This window comes from Hemicordylus capensis, chromosome 17 (assembly GCF_027244095.1).
Source record: "Hemicordylus capensis ecotype Gifberg chromosome 17, rHemCap1.1.pri, whole genome shotgun sequence".
Lineage (NCBI taxonomy): Eukaryota > Metazoa > Chordata > Lepidosauria > Squamata > Cordylidae > Hemicordylus > Hemicordylus capensis.
Genome location: NC_069673.1, coordinates 10,772,890 through 10,796,608, shown reverse-complemented (window position 1 = coordinate 10,796,608; position 23,719 = coordinate 10,772,890). Strand labels below are relative to the sequence as shown.

General features: G+C 47.8%; 1 protein-coding gene across 1 annotated transcript in view; it reads right to left on the bottom strand.

Moving 5' to 3' along the window:
• Window positions 1-17,865, bottom strand: part of NTMT1 (N-terminal Xaa-Pro-Lys N-methyltransferase 1) — a 122,209-nt gene extending 104,344 nt beyond the window's left edge. Inside the window, exons 1-3 of the mRNA XM_053281959.1 lie at window positions 17,781-17,865; window positions 12,413-12,625; window positions 2,802-2,878 (exon numbers count right to left, since the gene is read on the bottom strand). Of these exons, the coding sequence (XP_053137934.1) occupies window positions 2,802-2,850 (49 nt within the window). The 5' untranslated portion in view covers window positions 2,851-2,878; window positions 12,413-12,625; window positions 17,781-17,865. The remainder of the gene's footprint in view (window positions 1-2,801; window positions 2,879-12,412; window positions 12,626-17,780) is intronic.
• Window positions 17,866-23,719: the final 5,854 nt, after the last annotated feature.

Here is a 23,719-nt window from a genome sequence, read left to right as displayed (position 1 = left end):
TCAGTAGAAGATGGTTTCAGCGTTTTGTAGATGCCGTACTGCACTAACACAAGGTTATTTTCCCAGTCAATGCCGCCGGTAGCATTCTGTGGCTGAGCTTGAACATATGAAGCTGCATTAAACTGGGTCAGCCTATTGCTCTGACTAACCACATCTATCCTCACTCCAATAGTCTAAGACAGGGGTTCTCAAACCTGGGTTCCCAGATGCTCGAGGATACAACTCCCCTAATCTCTCGCTACCAGAACTCAGTAGCAGAGCATCTCTTTGGCATGCAGAAGGTCCCTAGTAGGGATGTGCGAACTGATTTGAATTTGAATTGATTCGACTCAAATCTAGGTGATTCAAGAGATTTGAATTGGAATTGAATCACCCCCAAAAGGGTAATTTGATTTGAATTTGAATTGAATTGACCTAATTTGAGTCCGAATCAATTCAAATCAAATCAACAACCATTTTGGCACCATTTAAAAACCATTGAGGCACCCTGATTGGTTATAAAAGCTGCCAAAACAGGGTTGAATCGATTTAACTTTGAATTGAATCGTTATGAATTCGAATTGAATCAACCCTGTTTTGAACCAATTCTATTCAAATTCGAATCAGATCAGGCAGATTCAATTCCAACTGAACCGCAAAATTTGAATCATGCACTTTCCTAGTCCCAGGTTCAATACCTGGCAGCATTTCCAGGGTGGACTGGGAAGACTCTTGTTTGAAATCCTGAAGAGCTGCTGCTGCCAGTCAGTGTAGTCAATACTGAGCTAGATGGACCAAAGGCCAGACTCAGTAGAAAGCAGCTTCTGTGCTCACATGAGAAGGTCTAGGTAAAACAACTCACTATTTATTTGCTTCTTGCCACAGTGCACCTAATCTAAGGGTCTGTCTCTGTCTAAAGCAGTGTTGTATGTCATAGCTAAGTGCTATTGCATCTGCTTTGTATTCAGAATGTTCCAGGTTCACTCCCTGGCAGCATCTCCAGGTAGGGCTGGCAGAGACTCCTGCCTGAAACTTCGGAGATCTGCTGCCAGTCAGTGTAGGCAACACTGAGCTAGCTGAACCAATGGTTCGACTCAGTAAATGTCAGCTTACTATGATAGGGCTCTACACTAAATCCTATGGACAGAGACGAAAGCCTGAAGTTAAGAACAAGTTTTACTACTAAAGTTAGAGGCTTCAGTGCCGCAGGAGAAACCAGGGGAGTGGGAAGGTTGCTTAGCAAACTCCACAATAACATAACAGAAGAGAGATTGGTGCATGATATCCATTGCTTGAGATGTATACATATTATTCAGAAAGGCGTGTAACTCAAATGTGCATGAACTTCTCGGATACTATAGGGCTGGGTGGGTTGTTTAAAATCACCCACTTGTTCATTTCTTTTGTGGATTGGGTGGTAGGGAGCACCTATCAGACCCTACCACCCCACCCACTTGGTATCCCTAGGAGCTACCTATGGGGAACAATGGGGTGTTTCAAGTTTCCCCCATTGTTTCCTATGGTGAGAACAAACTGCACTCACAGAGTGCACAAACTTTAATATTGCAATTTGCAATGCATTTTGTGACCCCGCCATGAAAAAGGACATGGCAGAAGTACACCGAAGAAGGGAATCTGTTCCTCCCACCTAGCACTCCCCTAGAGCAACTTCAGCCACATTTTGACTCAGTACACCTGGCAATGCCAATTGCCGAGCTGACCAGAGCAGTTGAAGCACAAGTTAATCTCAAAGCCAGACATGGAGCTCATCACAGCAATCACCAAGTAATATGAGAGAGAGAGAGAGAGAGAGAGAGAGAGAGAGAGCTGTCACTGTAAATTTCTCGCCACAACACTATCTCACCAACAACTCAAGGAAGGAAGGCACCCACCCAAGTTCTCCCTTTGTAAATCTGAGATCCAGAAAAACTAGTTACAGCAGCAATAGCACAGCATATTAGTACTGAGAAAACCACAACATCAAACATTCCTTGATTCCTTCCTCTCTCCTTTTCTTCAAGAAAAACACACTATAAGAGCACTCTCTTCCTCCCAGTCCTTTTGAATACCTTTTGAAACTCCCTCCTTTTGCGTTCCCTTCCCCCCCCCCAGCTAATAGTTGCCCAGGACAACACTTGATTTGTATGATAACAAGCCAACCGAGAAGCAAGAAGATCACAAGCCAATTGGAAACCAGTGCCAGAAAACCAATCAGCAAGGGGAAAACAGGCCTCCAAAATGGTGCTCAAAATGCTGAAACGTATCGATCAAAATGGGGTTGTTTTGTTCCGAGCTCGAAAAAGGCCCTTTATTCGAAGGGTGTTTTGTTTCGAGTTCAAAATGTCCCAAACGGCCTGTTTTGAATCGAAACGTTTCAACCTCAAAATGTTTTGCACATCCTAATAAGATGGGAGACTCCAACTAGCTGCTATCTCTTGGGAGACAAACTCCACTAAGCATGGAATTGCCAACACATTCTTGACATGTTTTGCTGACAATCACTTCTTTCAAAAGGTGTAGGAAGGAACGGGGGGGGGGGATCAGCGATCATTGACTTTGTCAAACTTTGTCTTGGACTCAGTACACTTCAACATTTTACCAACTATTTAGATAGGGTGGAGTTCATCCTCATCCAATTTGCAGATGACAAAACTGAGACGGATAGCTAATGGGAAGAAAGACAGGAATACAATTCGAAATGACCTTGATAGAGTGGGGAACTGGGCTGCGATGAACCAAATGAAATTCAACAGAGACAAATGCAAGGCTCCAGACTTGGGCAAAATAAATAATCAACAGCATAAGTACAGAACGGGGAATACCTGATTTGGCAGAGATACATATGCGAAGAATCTCCAGAATGCAATCCATCGCAAGCTGAATGTGAGCCAGTGGTGTGCTGCAGAGGCAAAAAATGTGAACACAGTCTTAGGATGCATTCAATGGAACCAAAGTTTCCAAGTCACAAGAAGGAATCGTTCCATTTGACTCCATACCAGTTCATCTGGAGTAATGGTTCCAGTTCTGGGTGTCATACTTTAGACAAATGGAACAGGATCAGGGGAAATCAGCAAAGATAGTCAGGGGGTCTATCAGATACTGGCCAATAGATCCACGGTTCTGCAGCCCCCTCTTTTGCTCTCTTGTCCAAATTCAGGCATTTAGGAGAGCAGTCTTTCTGTAGTCAGCAAGAGTGCAGAGAGGTGGGGCCGCTGGCTGTGCGGGCTTCCTTCTTTACTGAAGGACAGCCCGCACAGCCAATCACACCGGAGCTGAGGGAGGAGCTTCCTCCTTCAACTCTGGTTCCAGGGCCAGCAGCCTGCGTTTCCATATTTGGACATACCACAGGCTGCCTAGAACCTGAGGTTGCAGCAATGAAAATCACTACAACCTGAGGGTTCCGATCGGAGTTCAAATTCTAAACACTTGATTTCATTGCCGTGTCAGACTCCAATTGCCCGCATTAAGAAGTGACGTCCACAGAACCGCAGTCCTGTTCAACTGCCGTTCCGTGTTACGTGCAAATGTGGGCACTGTCAACTTTTGTCTGATACTGCAAGTGGATCTGTTGACTGTTACATGAAAATATCAATGGTGTGTTCAAAGCCTCCTCTCCCCTGTAAAGTCTGGGTCAACTTATTAATGTCTTGATGTTTTGATTAAGTGTGTCAGGATGTTTACCAAAGTCTCCACACCTAAATTTGTCCCCAGATATCCTGGTCTTATTTCCAAAGTGGAACTAAAGAACCAGGAATCCTCCATTTCTTTCCAAATTGTATACAAAGCCCTGTAAGAAGTAACGCACACAGTAAGAAGGGTCCTGCACAGTGTCTCCTCTAACAGGAATTCCCAGATGTTGTTGACTACAATTCCCAGAATCCCCAAGCAAAAGCCATTGCAGCTGGGGATTCTGGGAGTTGTAGTCAACAACAGCTGGGAATCCTTGTTAGAGGGAACCCTGATCCTGCATAATCTGACCAAAGGCTGGGGATGGTGGGAGTTGTAGTCAACAACTTCCGGGAGTCCTTGTTACAGCGGACACTGAGGGCATCTGGGGTTTTTTCAAGGGGGTGCATTACATGACATATTCAGTTGCCTCCCCAAAGATCCAAGACTAGAAGCTGGATAGGAGGACGTTACCCTGCCCCACCCTGCCCCTGTAACCAGCATTAGGAACATAGGGACATAGGAAGCTGCCATATACTGAATCAGAACTTTGGTCTGTCTAGCTTAGTATTGCCTTCACAGACTGGCAGCGGCTTCTCCAAGGTTGCAGGCAGGAGTCTCTCTCAGCCCTGTCTTGGAGATGCTGCCAGGGAGGGAACTTGGAACCTTCTGCTCTTCCCAGAGCGGCTCCATCCCCTGAGGGGAATCTCTTACAGTGCTCACACTTCTAGTCTCCCTTTCATATGCAACCTGGGCGGACCCCGCTTAGCTATCTTGGAAAAGTCAGGCTTGGCACCACCAGACCAGCTCTCCTCTGGTCCAGCACTGAACAAGGGAGGAAGAAAAACCAACCTACTCAGTGGCAAACAAGGTTGGAACTGTGCAGATCTTGATTATGATTGGACAGAATTAGCAACCCAACCCAGATTCCATCCCCAGCTTCGGGGACGAGGCAGGAGGGGAGACTCTCCCACCCAGCTGGGGCGTAGCTCATGATCAAGATCCCCGCCACCTGGGATGTCATGTTTTACAAGGTCCCAAGATCCTCCTTGTTTTACACTTACAGGAAGGGGTGTAGCTAAGGGAGAGGGGGCCTGTGTTCAAGACAGGGCTGAGAGAGAGCCCTGCCTGCAACCTTAGAGAAGCCGCTGCTAGTCTGTGAAGTCAATACTGAGCTAGATAGACCAATGGTCTGACTCAGTATTTGGCAGCTTCCAATTTTCCTATGTTCCCTTTAGGAGATGGGGCTGTAGTTTAGCGGGAGAGCATCTGCATGCTTGCAAAGCCCCTCCCTGACATCTCCAGGATACAGCCTGGGAGACACTCCTGCCTGCAAGCTCGGAGCAGCCACTGCCAGTCTGTGCAGGCAATACTGAGCTAGACGGACCAAGGGTCTGACTCAGTATTTGGCAGCTTCGAATGCTGAAAAGCAACATTTCACTGCACTCCTGCATATCCAGTGGAGGTTTGTCGTTACCCTCCTCAGTTCTCGCACGGATCCTGTCCTGCCATGACTGCATCCCTGCAAGACGGGCCTCTTCAGCCCAGAGCCGAGCACATTAAGACTTTGGGCCTGGTCCTAACAGGGACGGAGGCCGATCAAGCATGATGTCGTGGCTCCGGACCCTGCACAGAGGACCCCACAAGGAAATCGGGCCGCCTGCCTCCGTGCCTGCGAATGGCCTCCTACCCTGCGGGCTCTCCTGCCAAGGTGTGCCCAGCCCCCTGCGCTGTGCCACAGTGCCCCCATCGGCATGGCAACAACACGTCTCGCTCGGCACCGCGTCACCCCGAACAGCTGCACAAAAGCGCGGGGGCACCTGAGCCCCCCGGCTCTCCACAAAGCCACATTCACCGTCCCTCCCTGCTGCCGGTTCAGAGGGAGCGAACAAAGCGGGGAGGGAACGGAGAGAGCCGGCCGGCAAGGCGAGGCGGCGGGGAGGCCTGTGTGCTGGTATCCACGGAGATGGAATGGGGAGGGCAGCTGGTCTTGAGGTCAGGAGCAAGAGGCCTCCACGTTACTAAGCAGGGTCTTCCTTGGTTTGGTTTTGGATGGGCGAGGGCGTGTGGCACATAGGGAGCTGCCTTCTACTGAGTCAGACCCTCGGTCCATCTAGCTCAGTATTGTCTGCACAGACGGGCAGCAGCTTCTCCAAATTGGCAGGCGGGTGTCCTTCCCAGGCATATCTTGGAAATGCCAGAGAGGGAACTTTGGAACTTCTACATGCAAGCACAATAGCAGGTGCTCTTCCCATAGTGGCACCTTCCCCTGCAGGAAGATCTTCCAGTGCTCACACATGTAGTCTCCCATTCAAATGAAAACCAGGGTGGACCCTGCTTAGCGAAGGGGACAATGCATGCTGGCTAGCATCTGCTTGGCCTGCAGGAGGTCCCAGGTTCACTCCCTGGCAGCATCTCCAGGTGAGCCAGGGAGAGCCTCCTGCCTGAAACACTGGAGAGCTGCTGCCAGTCAGAGTAGACCAGGGCTACGCAACCTCAGCCCTCCAGACCTTTTGGGATGGCTGCTCCCATCATCCCCACTCACTGTGGCCAATACTCAGAGCTGATGGGAGTTGTAGTCCACCATCTTCAGGAGCTTCAACCCTGCAGGAGGGCCGAAGCTGTACAGTCCTGGCGTGGACAGTACGGAGAGAGATGGCCCAAAGGCCTGACTCAGTAGACAGCAGCTTCATATCTGAGGAAGGACTCCTAGCTCCTGAATAAAGCATCCCCATTGCATGCAGAAGGTCCCGGGTTCCATCCCTGGCAGCATCTCCAGGTAGGCCTGGGAAAGACCCCCGCCCGAAACCCTGGAGAGACGCTGCCGGTCAGTGTAGGCAATACTGAACATGATGGACCAGCAGCGAAGGCAGCCTCCTCTGTCCCCAAGCAGCTCCGAGCACCTGCACATCACCTACAGGGAGGCGCTGCCTGTGCTTTCCCGACGCCCCACTTGCTCTGCTCCACAAATATTTGAATTAAAGTCCCCTGGAGAGGCCCCGTCACCAAGTTGCTGATTTCTCCTCCTTCATTATATCTCAGTGTAATTTACCGAGGGACACGGCGTGTGCCTGTGATGGGGAGAATTCCCAGCAGGAGCCTCAGAGAAAGCTCGCAAATCAAGGTGGGGGGGGAGCCATTAGAATATGAAAAGGTGAGGTTTGCTGCAGAATAGAAAAGGGGCCTCCCCAGCAGGAATCCCTCCCTCCCTCCTTCCTTCCTTCCCTCCCTCCGTCTGGTTCTGCCTTCCCGGTGTTTCCCAGGCATCTCCAAGACAGGGCTGGGAGAGACTCCTGCTTGTAACCTTGGGGAAGCAGCTGCCAGTCTGTGCAGGCAATAATGAGTTGGGTGGACCAAGGGTCTGACTCAGTATATGGCAGCTTCTGAGGTTTGTTCCGTGGAGACACACACAGCCTGACTTCCCCCGTGGAGAACTGCCAATGTGGCTGATTGAGGAAAGGTTTCGAGGCATCTTGGAAGCAAATTTTATTTCTAGTGGTAGTTGTCATGTGACGACAACAACAACAACAATTAATAATTAATTGTATTTGTTGGCCACCCCATAACAAATGGTTCTCTAGGAGGATCACAACAACTCAACAGTAGAAAACATCCAAGAAAAACGCATAAAGCATGACAAACAAATCACAACGTACTCAAAATACAAAATACAATACGTTTTAGAAACTATTTTTAAAAGCCTGAGTGAACAGAGAAGTTTTTTTCACCGAGCGTCTAAAAGAACAAAGTGACAATGCCAGGCAAGCCTTACTGGGGAGGCTATTCCACAGAGAGGGTGCCACCACCAAAAAGGCCCTCTCCCTAGTAGCCACCAGTTTCGCCTTGCCTCGTTTGGCAGGGGCACTCAGATGAGGGCCTCCAAAGAATATCTTAAGGTCCGAGTCGGGACGTATGGGGCAAGACACTCTCTCCAGTAACTTGGTCCCAAGCTGTTTATGTGTCCGTGTGTGTGTTTGCTGAAGAGACTAGCACAGCTACCCCTCCAGGATCTATGACTGATTTGTCAACCCATGACTCAGTTTCCCCTTACACTTTGGATGGCATTTGGACAGGCTGTCTTTTTGGGACATGCCATGAATTTCTCTAACCCCGGGGTTCTCATGCTTGGTGCCCATTTGCGACTCACATCACTCACAAGCCCTAACGACTGGACTACAACCCCCATCATCCAGAATGCCATTGTAGCTGGGGGTGATGGGAGCTGTAGTCCAAGGATGAGAACCCCCTGGGCTAAAACCTACTGCAGCTTGGACGACAGCCAGCAAAGAGGGTGTTGGGAGTGGGACCAGGGAGACTTGGGTTCAAATCCCCATGCCTTCATGAAACTCACTGAGTGACACTTGTCTCTCAGCCTAGCCTACCTCACAGGGTTGTTGTGAGGATAAACATCCTGCTTTGGGCTCATGAGAGGAAGAGTGGGATAGAAACCGACAAGAGTGTGGGATCGATAGACATTGATTGGTGTAGGTTGGTTGATTAAATAACTTCGTCCTGTGGCACGTGAAGGGCTGGCTTTTGCCTCTCTTGAAGGACTGAGTCACCTCTTGTTTCATCCTATAGAAACCCCCAGAGCCTCTGTGGCTCCCTGCTTTGCTTCTGCCCAGTGGCATAGAGATGGCGGGGGTGGGGCTGTTCTCACAGGCATCTGCCCACCGCACGGTGACAGCAGGTTCCTACCATGGGGGTGCAGCGTTCTCCTTGCAGGAGGTGGAAGTCATGGCAGCTTTCCCTCTCAGTGACAGGGTCCTCCACCCAGCAAGACTTGGCAGTAGGGTGCGGGAGCCCATGGAAAGCCGCTGCCCATCAGAATGGACAGATGAGATGTTAAATGGGCCGTGGGTCTGACCCCAGCAACATCAGGGCAACCTCAGCCAGCACCTCCACCACGACTGAAGACACAGCCTTGACTTTGGCATCAGAAAGACTTTGTTCTCCTTGACCCCCTACCAACATTTCCGAGGCTCCCCAGTGTCACCGGAGCAAGCGGTGGTAGAACCAGGCCAGGCCCCTTTAAGCAGCAGAGCCTTCCTTAGGGAAGCAGCAGGGCCGATTCGCTCTGCCACAAACTCCCGCAGTCTGCTTCAAGCACTCACTGGAGCAACCTCTCTCTCCTGTGTGGCTAGAGGGGGGATTCCGGCTTGGAGCTAGCCGTGGTCCTGAACCCTTTCCATTGGAGCTGTCCAAGGTTCTAAACAGTGTTCCCAATAACAAGGATTCCCAGATGTTGTCTACAACTCCCTACATCCTCAACTAAAATGTTCTTTGGCTGGGGATGATGGGAATTGGAGTCTACAACATCTGAGAATCCCTCTTACAAGGAACACTGCTCCCAGACTCCTGCCTCTGAGGACCCCAGACTCAGCCTAGAACAGGATGTTCTGATGTAAAGACAGAACTGCATGCAGAGCCAATGGTTGCTTGGAAAACTTCTAAGGATGTAGGCTCCTGCTCCCACTTGTTTCTTTGGGGCAATAAGGGGCTGACTTCTTTAAATTTTTCATCACTAGAGCATTGTCTCCCTCCACTGCTGGACGCATGTCCTTGAAGAATTTTACTCACAGAAATCCCAAGGGACAGTTCCGTTCTGCTGTGTAACTAAGGGGTTAAAATAAGCCAGTGTTTCCCACTGGTGTTGCGGTAGCAAGCATGAATTGTCTCCTTTGCTAAGCAGGGTTGACCCTGGTTTGCATTTGAATGGGAGACGACATGTGTGGATTATAAGATGGAGATCTTTGGAGATGAGGTCACTCTGGGAAGAGCATCTGCCTACTTGCCTGCAGAAGGTTCCAAGTTCCCTCCCGGGCAGTATCTCCAAGACAGGGCTGAGAGAGACTCCTGCCTGCAACCTTGGAAAAGTCGCTCCCAGTCTGTGCAGACAATACTGAGCTAGATGGAACCATAATACAGCTTCCTATGTGCCTATGTAGGACACTGGCCAGTAGGCCACAACTGACTTGATCAACTCCAAAAGCTGACTAGCCCCATGACTACTAGCGGAAGTGAGAATTCTTTTATATTACCACTGGTGAAGACTGAGGATAGTCAAAACGTGTTTGGCAATATTACAAGACGAACTGGATATTTCATCTCTCAATCAATACACAATACTGCAGTCACACAGGATTACAGGGATACCCCTTTATCCACAGATTCATTATCCGCAGATGCGTGTATCTGCAGTCGGGTAAAAGACACCCAACCTCAGCATACACGAGGGGTGGGATGTCAACCTCACATATCTGTGGGTCGGAGGTGGCCTACCACGGAGGTCATTTCTGGCCACCATTTTGTTTCTCAAAGCCACAAAATGGCTCCTATTTTTTTTAAAAAAACAACCAATGGCCAATTTTTGGTTGATTTTCAGGTATACTGGGGGCACAGCACAATACAGAAGAACAGCAAAGGTAAGGGTAACGCACTTCACCTTACGTCCCCCACCTCCAAATTTAGCTGAAAATTGGCATTTGTTTTAATTTTCCCAGTGACCAGGAACCTAACCCTGAATTCCCCATTGCCCTAATGCCTTGACATTCACAGTTTCTGTATCCACGGTACAACTGCGGAACAGAACCCCCACTAAGGCCACGGAAGCAGGGGATGACAGGAGTTGTAGTCAACGCCGTCTGGGAATCCCTGTTACAGGGAACTTTGGAGCCGAAGCAGAGCGAACCCACAAAACAATTAAAGATTCAGATGGGAAAATCTGTTCATTCTGACATCCAAAGAATTCCAGTGTTGGAATGCGCAACCGTTAAGCAAGGGCGGAACTTTGGCACATGCACACTAGAGCACAATTCCACAAATCTCTGGATTTTAGCACAGCTAAGTGATCATCTTGCACTAACTAAGGGATCCTTTTTGCCAGGGTCCTTTTTAAGGGAAGGAAGGAAGGCAGTCACCCTAGGCCTCACAGATGAAGGGAGCCCACCCCGAAATATAGTTGACTATTTGAAATGTTCAGACAGATTCTTTTTAGTCAAGACAGTAAAATTAACCAGTGGAACTATAACCCCGGGATAAAGAGTTACTTCAGTATCTGCAAGGCCGACCCAAGAATTCGGGGTTACCCCAGGCAAAGCCTCGATTTCCTACACACACACTAGTAATGTGCAAACAGGTCATGCCAGGCCACACAGAGGCCGATTGAGCAGGCATGCCAGCCTCCATAATGGCCACCACGCTGGAGGGGGAAGGCCCGAACAAGCTGAAGAGCAAGCCAAATGGGCCAGTTTGGGAGGCAAGGAGACTAGCACGGGGAAGAGGAACCCCCGTGGACACACACCCCCACCACCTAGAGCAGCAGTGGGGAACCTTGGTCCTCCAGCTGCTGTTGAACTACAACTCCCATCATCCCCAGCCAGGCTGGACTCTCCTCCTACCCTACTGTCAGCCATGAGAACAAGCCCAGGATGTCAATCTCATGTCATGCTGTACCCATGAGAAAAATATGGTGGCCCATATAATGCACAGTGTCCCACAGCAGTGCACTCTGGCACAAAGGCTAAAATTGTGCAACTCTGATTCAACCCCAGCACAGCATCCCTCCAGTGGCTGTTGCTGGTGGTTTCTCGTGTGTGTGTGTGTGTGTATGTATCATATTTTTACACCACCCAAAACCTACGACTCTGGGTGGTTTACAACAAGATTAAAAATAAAACATTAATTTTTTTTAAAAAAAAATTTAATAGCAAGATATTTAAAACAATTTAAAATTTTAAAACAATACTCTAAAAACAACATTAAAACAATCAAAACAATATCAGTTAAAAGTCTGGGTGAAGAAATGTGTCTTTAGAGACTTTTGAAAAGATGTCAGAGATGGGGAGGCTCTTATTTCACTAGGGAGCGCATTCCAAAGCCTCGGGGCAGCAACGGAGAAGGCCCTTCCCTGAGTGGCCACCAGACGAGCCAGTGGCAAATGCAGACGGACCACTCCTGATGATCTCAATGGGTGGTGGGGTTCATAACAAAGCAGATGTTCTCTTAAATACCCAGACCTTAGTACTACTTAATCCTCTCCATCTTAGTAGGTGGAGAGCTGGTCTTGTAGTAGCAAGCATGAATTGTTCTCTTTGTTAAGCAGGGTCTGCCCTGGCTTGCATCTGAATGGGAGACTCCATGTGTGAGCACTGGAAGATCTTCCCCTTAGGGGATGGGGCCGCTCTGGGAAGAGCACCTGCCTGCTTGCATGCTGAAGGTTCCAAGTTCCTTCCCTGGAAGCATCTCCAAGATAAGGCTGAGAGAGACTCCTGCCTGCAACCTTGGAGAAGCCGCTGCCAGTCTGGTAGACAATGCTGAGCTAGATGGATCAATGAAAGTAGCTTCCTATATTCTTATACATCTTTTTTAGATTGTAAGCCCTTTGGGGAAAGGGGGCCATCTTCTTATTGGTACTGTTTTTCTATGTGGATAGCTTTGAGAATGTTGCTGCTGCTGTTGTTGCTGCTGTTGTTGTTGTTGAAAAGCAGTATATAAACAGTACTCATGTCAAGATGAACAGTCCTATCTACACTGTTCATAGGCTGTGTACTGAATGCAGTGTGTGACCTTTATTGTCCCATGCAGTTTGGTTTTTAGGACTCTGTGGATGGTGTCACAATATATCAGGCAGAAATGCACCAGGTGTAAATGTGGGATTGTGGACCTGTTGGATTTCTGCCTGAACATTTAGTCTAGGCAAAGTAGGGGTTAGAGTGTTGGATTAGAATTGGGGAGACCAGAGTTCACATCTCCATTCATCTCTTACCTGTGGAGTTCTCAGAAGCATCTGGTGGACCACTGTGGGAAACAGGATTCTGGACTCGATAGGCTGTGGACCTGATCCAGCAAGGTTGTTCTTATGTTATGTAGCCATGAAACTCACTGGGTGACTCTGGGCCAGTCATTTCTCTCTCAGCCTAATGCACCTCACAGGGTTGTTGAGGATAAACACCGTGCTCCGGACTCCTTGGAGGAAGAGCTGAATATAAATGCAAAAATGAACGAATGAATGTATGAATGAATGCATCATGCATGCATCACATTTTAAAGATGCACTGTGGCTTGTAGAGATGCACCAGGCAGAATGCCATCAGGGCAGCTCTAGCAAGTGATGGGGAATCTGTGCCTGTTGAATTTCTTCCTGGGTGCATCCTTCCCCAGCCCTGAATTGAGTTGAAAGACCAAGGCAGTGGGGATGTACGTTGTCTACTTTCTTAAGCCAGCATAATATAAAAGACCATAAAATAGCTTTACAGCTTACATGGCATAGAAGTTAAGGTGGGTACCTTAACTTGCAATCTCCATACTTTTTAGAGTATGGGTGAAAATGGAAAACACCTTAACTCTCATCTTGAACAAAAGGGATTTTTCCCATAGTTTTGGAGCTTTGTGCAGTGTGGTGCATTTGAACAAGCCGACCGTGCTCTTCAGATTGACCAACACTGAATCTTTCAACAGTGCCCTCCCAAAGCCACCAGCAAAGGGCAGCATTTGTTGGCCTGAGCCAACCAAGATCCCCTTGGCCCTTGTCATGAACATCTGGCAGAGGCCAACTTCACCCATCTGTTTTCGGCCTGCCCGCCACCTCTTATCTGTCACATATAAACCTCCATGCCATATGTGGCTGTTTTGAGGAGGGGGTTGCACACAGGGAGGGGGAGCAGAACAGCCTGGGATGTGGCGAACAGACCACACGGACTCAAGTCCACTCCGTTCAGAATCAGGAAACTTTTGTGAGGGAGGAGAGAGAGGGCTGAGAACGGAACAGCCGTGTTCAGCAGAAAGGAATGTCCTCACGGGATAGCGGAGCTGAACCACAGCCAAAAGTCTCTCTGAAGCCGGCTCTTTTAAACCTCTGGCGTGTTTCTTTTTATTATTGTTGTTGTTGTTGTTGTTGTTGTTGCTGCTGCTGCTGCTCCTGTTATTGTTGTTGTTGTTGTTGTTAATAAAATGCTCCCTCTCTTGGGGGGGTGTCTTTTGAACATGCCCTTGTTCCTTGCCCCCCCATGTGACTAATCCGAACCCCACACATGCTATGCCACAAACTCCCCGAAACTGATTTTTAAAGGAGGAAGGAAGGCAGGCAAGAAGGCAGGCAGGAAGGAGGGAGGGTGGGAAGGGAAAGGGGAAAGGGGAAATTGAAGAGAGAGAGAGAGAAAGGAAGAAGAAGAAGAAGAAGAAACAGCAGCAGCAGCAGCTGGTTTGAATCCTATTCTTTTCTTTCCCATCCACCCCCCATGATAAATATTTTTTTTAAAAAAATAGGCTGGTTCTCATCTTACTTTTTTTCTTCCCACCCACCCCACCCCACCCCACCCCACCCCACCCCACCCCACCCCACGATTTCTATTTATTTATTTATTTATTTTGCAAAAAGAAAAGAAAAAAAAGTCTGGTTCAAATCATCCTTCCAGCCCCCACCCACCCACCCGCGCCACCCCTCGAATGATTTTTAATGGCTAGTTCAAATCTTGTGCTTTCCCTTTTCACCGCCCCCCCCCAGTGATTTTTTTTTATTTTTATTTTTGCAAAAAGGAAAGAAAATGTGGGTTCAAATCTTGCTCTTTTCCTTTGTGCGCGCACACACACACACACACACAGAGCCAATGATTTCTTTTTACAAAAGGGGGGGGGAGAAGAGCTGGTTCAAAACCTTGCTATTCTCCCCCCTCCGCTCCCCTCTCCCCAGCCTCTGGTGTGTTTTCTTGCTCTCCTGAAATAATCCGCACACCAGCTGCCTCTCGCTCTTTCTCTTGCTCTCGTTCCCTCCACCCTCCCTCCCTCTCCCTCCTCCCTCTTTTCTATAACTCAAAAGCTTGTCAGCCTAGTTCCAGACTGCTGGCGCCAACCTTCTCTCCGGGAAGGGGGGGGGGAAAGAGAGGGGGAGAGCGAGGGAGGGAGAGAGAAAAGTACGCGAGGCAAAACAGCCCCACCACATGAACACACATCAAACCAGCCCTTTATCTCCCCCGGAATGTTCTCCCTCTGCCTCAGCTGCGACTCCACCACCGCCCCTTCCTCAAGCCCGCTCCCCCCCCCAGTGCCACTGCCGCCACCACCGCCTCACATCCCCCCCACCCCACATTTCCAACCAGAATCTTTCTACCCCTAATGAAGGAGGCTGGAAAGAGGCAAACAACACAGACCCCCCCCAAAAAAAAACCAAAAAAAAAAAAAACCCCAAAAAAACCCACCACAAAATAAAGGAGAGGAAGGCAGAGAAAAGCAAAAGGAGCAAACTCGCGATCTATTATTTAGCGAGGCAATCAATTATTTAGCGCGCCGTCTCGGAGAAGGGGGTTCGGAGAACGGGGAGGGGGAACGGGCGGGCGCGCCAGCCGGCGGAGCCCCACGAGCCATGGAGCGGAAGGGAAAGGCCTGGGTTTTTGTTTTTTTTTAATTTCCCCCCCAAAAGGCGGCCTACCTATCTCTCGATCTATTGCACACCATCGACTCCACCTTCCCAAAGTGGGGCTGCTCCCATGCCCCTGAGGGTAGCGTCTACACAGCGGTTCGGCCGATTCGAGGGCCGTTCCTAGGCGGAAGTCTTTTTCCACAGTGGAAAACTCGCTTGGGTCTGGACTGGGCAAACTTGGGTTCAAATCCTTCCATGGCCATGAAACTCATGAGGTGATTTTCACAGATTCGACTCTTTGCCCGAAACAGGGAAGAGAAGAAGGGAAGGCTTCTCTGAACCACAGGTTTCAGTCAGAGATTTGGGGAGTGGAGGCAAAGTTGCCCTGAAGCCACCAGCTCATCTGAAGCTTTCCCAGACAGTTTACCGCCAGGCTTTACGGCAAGTTCGAGTTGCTCCCAAAACTGAACGCAAAGAGTTTTTTTTTACCCCAGATATAAATCAGGCTACACTCTAACATACAATGTGCACAACGTGTGTGAAGTGTTCCCTGATAGCTCACAGGGACTTCGGGGTAAATTTGGCCAATATGTGAAGGCACACTTCCTTTCCAAAGGAGATGCGAGCTAAAGGCCAGGTGTGGAAAAACTTCCCTTTCTCACCACTTTTACAACCGCTGTGACACACCTCTATGCACACCTGGGCGTTAAAAAAAACCCCAAACCCTCAGAATGATCAGATTTCACTTCAGAGGAATAAAAATGGGGCCACGAGCCCTCCTCTGGGTGGTCAGTGGCCCCATTATTTATTCTCCGGGGTAAAATTTGGTCATTCTGAGGGGATTTTTTGGTCATTCTGAGGGGAACATTTTGGTCATTTGGTCATTCTGAGGGGAACACTCCGGTGATGATGGATAGCATTGTTGACATGGGAAATAAAAATGGAGGCGGCCAATCGCTCAGGAAGAACCCCACCTGAAAGCCTTGCACTCCTGTCTCGATTTCTCTTGCTTTCCAAATTCCCAATTCCTTCCCTCAGTTTTGTTCTTTGTCTGAGGGATGGCAGAAGTGGGGAAGCCATTTTGACTCAGTCCTAGCACCAACACAGAAACAAGAAGGAAGACAACTTCTGCAGTGCACTAGAACATATCTGACCTGGTTCAAGAAAAGGGTCTCTCTCAGTATGTTCTCTATCCTATGTGGCAAAATATTATTTTATTGTGGGGGGGGGAGGTATTTGCCCATTTTGGGGAGGCGAATTTGAGACTGAGGTGGGGAACTTCGGAGTATCTAGCAGCCTCCGTTTTTATTTCCCATAAGTCCCCACAGTGGCAATGCTACTTGTTACCTTCGTGTTCTTGAAAATCCCCTCAGAATGACCCTGTTGTACCTCAGAGAAAGATACATTATTTCCCCAAAACATGTAGGTCCCAATGAATAATCTCTTTCTAGTGCACATTAGGGGATATTTTTCAAATCAATCCCTGCTAACTGAGCAAAGGGGCACCTTTTTAAAGTGGCAACTCTCTTTATTTAGCAGCGGGGAGAGCAACTGGCCCTATCCATCCCCAGCACAGCATCCCTCCAATGGCTGTTGCTGGTGTCTTATCTTATGTTTCTTTTTTAGATTGTAAGCCCTTTAGGGACAGGGAGCCATTTTATTTAGTTATTTATACACACATACATGTGCTGGACTAGGACCAGGGAGACCCGAGTTCAAATCCCCATTCAGCCATAAAACTTGCTGGGTGACTCTGGGCCAGTCACTTCTCTCTCAGCCTAACCTACTTCACAGGGTTGTTGTGAGGAGAAACTGAAGTATGTAGTACACCGCTCTGGGCTCTTTGGAGGACGAGTAGGATATAAAATATAGAAATAATAATAATAACTAGGACCGAGAAGACCCGAGTTCAAATCCCTATTCAGCCATGATACTTGCTAGGTGACTCTGGGCCAGTCACTTCTCTCTCAGCCTAACCTACTCCACAGGGTTGTTGTGAGGAGAAACTCAGGTATCTAGTACACCACTCTGTGCTCCTTGGAGGAAGAGTGGGATATAAATGTAAAAAAGAAATACATACATATATATCAAAATAAACCACTTTGGGAACTTTAGTTGAAAAGTGGTATATAAATATTCATCATATTTGTATCTTGGGTATACTTTTTCAGCCTGAAATAACCTGAGGCCTGCAGAAGATCAGGGCCTGCAGAAGACCATCAAAAACGGCACATCCAGACTCCAGGTAGGACAACCACACCAGTCAACTCATACTTGAAAGTTTACTCAGTTGGATGGACCAATGGTCTGACTCTGAGCCTTCTCTATCCCTATGGTGTTGACCATTTGCGCATTTAGCTTTGATACCAAAATATCTAGGTCCTTCCCTGATACTAAAAACAATCTCTTTTCATGATCGCCTTTCATTCTTCTAAATATGAGTACATATTTGCTAAATGAATCCATCACTTGCCTGACCCTAGATATTTTTTACAGAGAAGTCCAAACGATGTTAGATAGGGCTTCCTCACAGCAGATACATGTGCATCAGATTGAAGGCTACATTTGCATACATTTACATATAAATAAAAAGAACATTTGGAGCAGGAGGTAGTATCCTTTGGTTGAAATTATATGCATGCAACTTAAAAAAAACAACACGGGGGGGGGTGTTGTTGATTTTGAGTACTTGTGTTAAAATTAAATATCTGATGCCCCATAAACCTGAGTTACATTTCATCAATTTATCTCACAAATCGATTAACTACAGGCTGCTGACCTAATCCTGGCAATCACTTGATATCCAGTCTTGGATATCACTTATCCTGGCAAGTGATATCGGGTCTGCTGCTCTCCCATCCCAGGATGCCTCGTTCTGCAACAGAGAAGACGAGTAGTTAGTGCCAGAGCACACGGTCTGGGATAAGCATCTCCAGAAGAAAGAATTCAGGTAGACATACTTCTGAAATTCAACTCCTAGGAATTTTTCTCTGGATTTTGGAGTTCCACGTGGTCTTGTTTCAAGTGGAACTGAGGTCTGAGGAATTCTCCACTGATTCAAGTTTTAGTTTCCAAATTTTGTACATGCGCATGTGTGGTTTAACCTTGCCTGTGGGCTTCTCAGAAGCATCTGGTGGGCCACTGTGTGAAAAAGGATGCTGGGCTAGATAGGCCTTGGGCCTGATCCAGCAGTCCTGTTCTTATGTTCTTAAGCAAAACATCCCGTTCCTTCCGTTCATGAGCATCTTTTCCCCTTAATGAAACACTACAAAAGAGCACATTTAAGTATATATTAGGGATGTGTGAACTGATACAAATTCAAATTGATTCGACTCAGGTCTAGGTGATTCGAGTGATTCAAATTTGAGTTGAATCACCCCTAAAAATGGTAATTCGATTCAAATTCTAATCAAATTAGCCAGATTTGAATTTGAAATTATTAGAATCAATTCGACAACCGTTTGGTGTTTAACCATCTAGGCACCCTGATTGGTTAAAAAGGCACCCAAACAGGGTTGAACTGATTCAAATTCATATCTAATCGGCCCTGTTTTGAACTCATTCAATTTGAATTTGATTCAAATTAGACAGATTTGATTCGGATTTGAATCGAATCGCAAAATTGGATTCGTGCACATCCCAGGTATGTATGATTGCATCCAGGCTCCTTTTGTGTGAGGCTTCACCAATGTCCAAGTGCGCATGCACACATTATACAGTTTCTCAACACTTTAGTAGGGACAGGCAGAGGAAGATTACTAGAGATTGCTAATCAAGAGGCAGAGAGATGCTGTTAGTGTTTTGAGCCTAGACCAGAGGTTCTCAAATGTGGCAGGGAATGATGGGAGCTATAGTTTATCAACCTCCGGCAACGCAAGTTTCAGAACACCTAGTTTAGACCATTCCAAAGGGCTTCATTCAGTTATGGTGTATCATCATCACAACACAGTGAGGGTTAAAAAAAACAACAACAACTGCTTCTTTTCATGATTTTTTCATGGTTTCATGAATTCTTTCTTGTCATGGTTTTTACCCATACCACCTTGCAACAATGATGTACTGTGTGGCATGTGCATAGAAAAATATTGACTGCTAGGAGGAGGTAGTTGTGTGGTGGAGCTTCAGCCACCAGCCAATTGTTTCCAACCCCTTGTCTCAAAAATGAAACACAAGTGAAAGTGAAAGTGAATGCAAATTTAAAAAAAAAAAACAGAAAGAAGGAAAGCAAAAATATTTTGAATCAAAACCAGAAACGAGTGAAAATATTGTTTTCCCCCACCTTGCCCTGGACATTTACCAACAGTTCGAAATAGACCTCAGCAGCTGCAGGAGAGAAACGAGAGGCATTGCTTTTTGTGGTGCCTTCCTGGCCATGCGCAAGCATTCACTGGATGCGCACTAGAGATGAGAGGGATCCACCAGAGATTGGGGTGTTTGTGTTTGGGCGAGCAGGCTGAGCTCTAAAGAACTTAAATGCTAGCAATTCATCACTAAGACGGTTTCAGCAAGGCATTCCCAAGAGGTAAGACTAGGGTGGTGATTTACTAGTGACAGCAAATAGAGACTGATCCTGGAAACCCGGGTCAGTTGTGATTAGAGATCGCCGTAGAAATAAGAACATAAGAACAGCCCTGCTGGACCAGGCCCACAGCCTGTCTAGCCCAGCATCCTGTTTCCCACAGTGGCCCACCAGATGCCTTGGGAAGCCACACAACCAGGAGATTTAGGCATGCCTTCTCTCCTACTATTTCTCCCCTGCAACTGGTATTCATAAGTATCCTGCCGCTGAGCCTTGAGGTGCCCTCTAGCCATCAAGACTAGTAGCCACTGACCGACCTGTCCTCCATGAATTCTCCTTAGCCTCACTTAAAGCCACCCAAGATGGTGGCCACCACCTCATCCTGTGGCAGAGAATTCCATAGGCTATTTATTTATTTTTACATTTATATCCCACTCTTCCTCCAAGGAACCGCCACCACATCCTGTGGCAGAGAATTCCATAGGCTATTTATTTATTTTTACATTTATATCCCACTCTTCCTCCAGGGAGCCACCACCACATCCTGTGGCAGAGAATTCCATAGGTTATTTATTTATTTTTACATTTATATCCCACTCTTCCTCCAAGGAGCCGCCACCACATCCTGTGACAAGGAATTCCATAGGCTATTTATTTATTTTTACATTTATATCCCACTCTTCCTCCAAAGAACCCAGAGCGGGATACATGGTTTTGTTTTTCCTCACATCAGCCCTGTGAGGTAGGTTAGGCTGAGAGAGCCATGACTGGCCCAGAGTCACCAAGTTGTGTGAAAAAATCAATTCCTTTTCTTGGTACTAAAAATCCTGGCTATCAACTTCATGGCATGACCCAGGTTCTAGTATCTCGGCCTTTTGGCTAAGATCACGTGTTTATCTAGTTATTGTATCAGGGGAGTAACTACCATTAGGCAAGGGGAGGTGGTTGCCTGGGGGCCCCCCCAAAGACACCTCACATGACTCTCTATTGCCCCCTGCCCAGCCCCAGGGACCCTCAGCCACTTGCCTCTCTCCTGCTTGTCCTCCTGGCCGGCAATGGAAGCAGCAGGGCCAGCTGCCAAGAGAGCCTTTTCTCCCCGCCTCTCAGCTGATCGGCGGGTGGGCGGGGCTTCCACGGAGGCCTCCGTGTAGGCCTCAGTGAAGCCTGAACTCGAGTAGGCCTGCAGGCCCCAAGCAAGCAAGGAAGGCAGGCAGGCAGAGTGGCCCCTACGGTTCTCTGCAGCAGACCCTCTGCCCAGCCCAGCATTTGCCAGGTAGAATGTGAACTCCTTTTTTGTGGTCTCACACACACACACACCCCGCTGCCCATATATAGGGATCATCTGCTTGCCATAGGGCTTTGATATGGAGGGGGGGGAGAGACTGAGAAGTCTCTGAATATTTAATTTAAAACAGCTGGGGAAATTTGCTGGCTTAAAAAAAACCTTTCTAGAAAGCCCTATAAGTGGCTTGTTTCATGGCAGAAAATTATAAAAACTTCTGGAACAAACAATATTAGATTTATTTATTCATTCATTCATTTATAAATGCACTTATGCTCAAGTTGTTTTGCAACCCAGAAGGTCTGAGTGAGAACTGTGAAGCATGTGTGGTGCTTTTATTTTATTTTATTTTATTGTGTTTTTCTTGTGTGCAGTTCGCTCCCCAATAACTCGCAGGGACTTCAGGGTCAATCTGGCCAACATGTGAATGCAGCACCTCCATTCCAGAGGAGATGTGTGTTAAAGGGCTTTAAAAGCCTCCTCTGAAAAACCTCCTGCAATCAAACTTTACTGAATTTGTTCAGAATTCTGAGAAAACACATAGGCTCACACCGCATGGTTGAAAGTCTCCTTGGCTAATCTGCAGCGAGGGGCCCATTTTAATAATTAGTGTTTCTAGTGTGTTCTGGGCATTAAAAGCAGCACACATATATAGTACTCAATGTATATCACTATATATTGTAAAGTGTGTGTGTGTGTGTTCAGTGAAATGTATTTCTAGGCAGCATACAGTACTTATTTTGAAATAGCAGACTTAAATCCTTGGGGGCCTTGCGTGTGCGGAGGCCCTGGACTTTGAGGGGGGGGATTTTAACATCTCGTCTCTGGGCCCACACCAACCTTGCTACGCCCCTGTATTGTATTATTTATTTAGTTATTATTTACATTTATATCCTGCTCTTTCTCTGAGGTGTTCAGAGGAGCTCAGAAACAGGGTTATGTTCCACCTCACAACAATCCTGCGAGGTAGGTTAGGCTGAGAGAGACATGACTGACCCTGAGTCACCCAGCAAGTCTCATGGCTGAATGGGGATTTGAAATCGGGTCTTCTCGCTCCTAGTCCAACACAAAAAAATTCACTCTCTCCACACTATGCATACTTTTATACACCTCTATTATGTTCCTGCTTAGTTGCTTTTTAAAAAAATAGACTGAGAGTTCTCAAACTTGCATCACCAGATGTTGTTGGACTAGCTCCTCTCCCAGTTTTCACTATTGTAGCAGGGGATGATGGGAGTTGTAGTCCAACGACATTTGGGGACCCGAGTTTGAGAACTCTCGTTCCAAACGAAAAAGCCCCAGATGTTGTAGCTTTGCCTTGAATGGAAGTTGCTCTGGGCCTGTGATCATCTCAGTTATCCTCTTCAGCCCCTTTCCCAGTTCTATAATGTCCTTTTGAGATATGGTGACCAGAACTGTATGCAGAACTCCAAATGTGGCTGCACCATAGATGTGTATAAAGGCATTATAGGATGAATTAAACCAATTGAATTGGATGAATTAATGACATAAGAACAGCACTGCTGGATCAGGCCAAAGGCCAATCTAGTCCACCATCCCAGCTGCATCAGAGAAGCCCTCAGTAGTACAACTACTAACTAGTAGCTGGCTTTGCTTTAAACAAAACCAGCCTGGTGTAGTGGTTAGAGTGTAGGACTAGGAGCAGGGAGACCCGAGTTCAAATCCCCATTCAGCCACAAAACTTACTGGGTGACTCTGGGCCGGTCACGTCTCTCTCAGCCACACCTACCTCACAGGGTTGTTGTGAGGAGAAACATAACCATGTACCATGTCTGGGCTCCTTGGAGAATAAGTGGGAGATACATGTAAAAGCTTGCTTCGCTCAGCCCATTCAAATCCTACATCCTTTTGGACTCAAATGTGTGTGTGGAGCGGGGTTCGATTCCCCCATGAGGGTTTCCCCCGCCCACACAGAGAGGAAACCAGCGTAAACAGAAAACAAATCTTTCGGCAGGAATGCGGAATCCGCCTGGACATTTGCAAGGAAAAGTACCAGGGGCAAATCAGAACTCAGGGTCATCCTGTGTGCTTCGCTTTCCTTGCCGTATCGACACCGAGCCGCAGAGAAGCTTCTGGAAAGGTGAGGGCAGTGCGGCTGGATCAGGGAAAGCTCTGCCGAGTCTTGAGAAGCGACTCTGTGGAGAAAGGAGAAAGCAGGTCTGGCAAGTACAGAGAGAGGGAGGGAGGGAGAGCAGGAGGTGGATAATCTATTCCAGACATGCATGGCAGAAGGCCCAGAAAGCAGCAGGAGGAGGAGGAGGCAAAGATGGCTAACAACCGCGGAGGGTGCACAGAGCGAGAATAGAACACAGCCTCCTGACGCAACCCTCGCATAGGTACACAACTCCGCTCTCACGCACACCAGTCCCATTCCGTTTGCCAAACCCTGGAGCTTCCTTCCCCAACCCACCCCATCTCGCGAATGGGGGCTTGATCTGAAAATTCCCTGCCCCCTCCCACATTTCACAGACAAAAAGAGGGGCCAACTTGTTTCCCCCCCCCCACGCCCTCCACGCCAATCCTCACACTGAGGAAGCTTGCCCCCCAAGCCTCGGGGTGGAGAGCCAAGCTCATGGTAGCAAGCATGAATGGTCTCTTCTGCTAAGCAGGGCTCACCTCGGTTGGCATTTGGATGATTGACTACATTTGGTTCACCTTCCAGTGAGTTAAGAACATAAGAACTTGTGCTGGTCATAGACCGTAATAAACCTTGAACTGAACATAAGAACAACCCTGCTGGATCGGGCCCAAGGCCCATCTAGTCCATGGGCCCAAGGCCCATCCTGTTTCACACAGTGGCCCACCAGATGCCACTGGAAGCCTACAGCAAGAGTTGAGGGCATGCCTTCTCTCCTGCTGTTGCTCCCCTGCAACTGGTACTCAGAGGCATCGTACC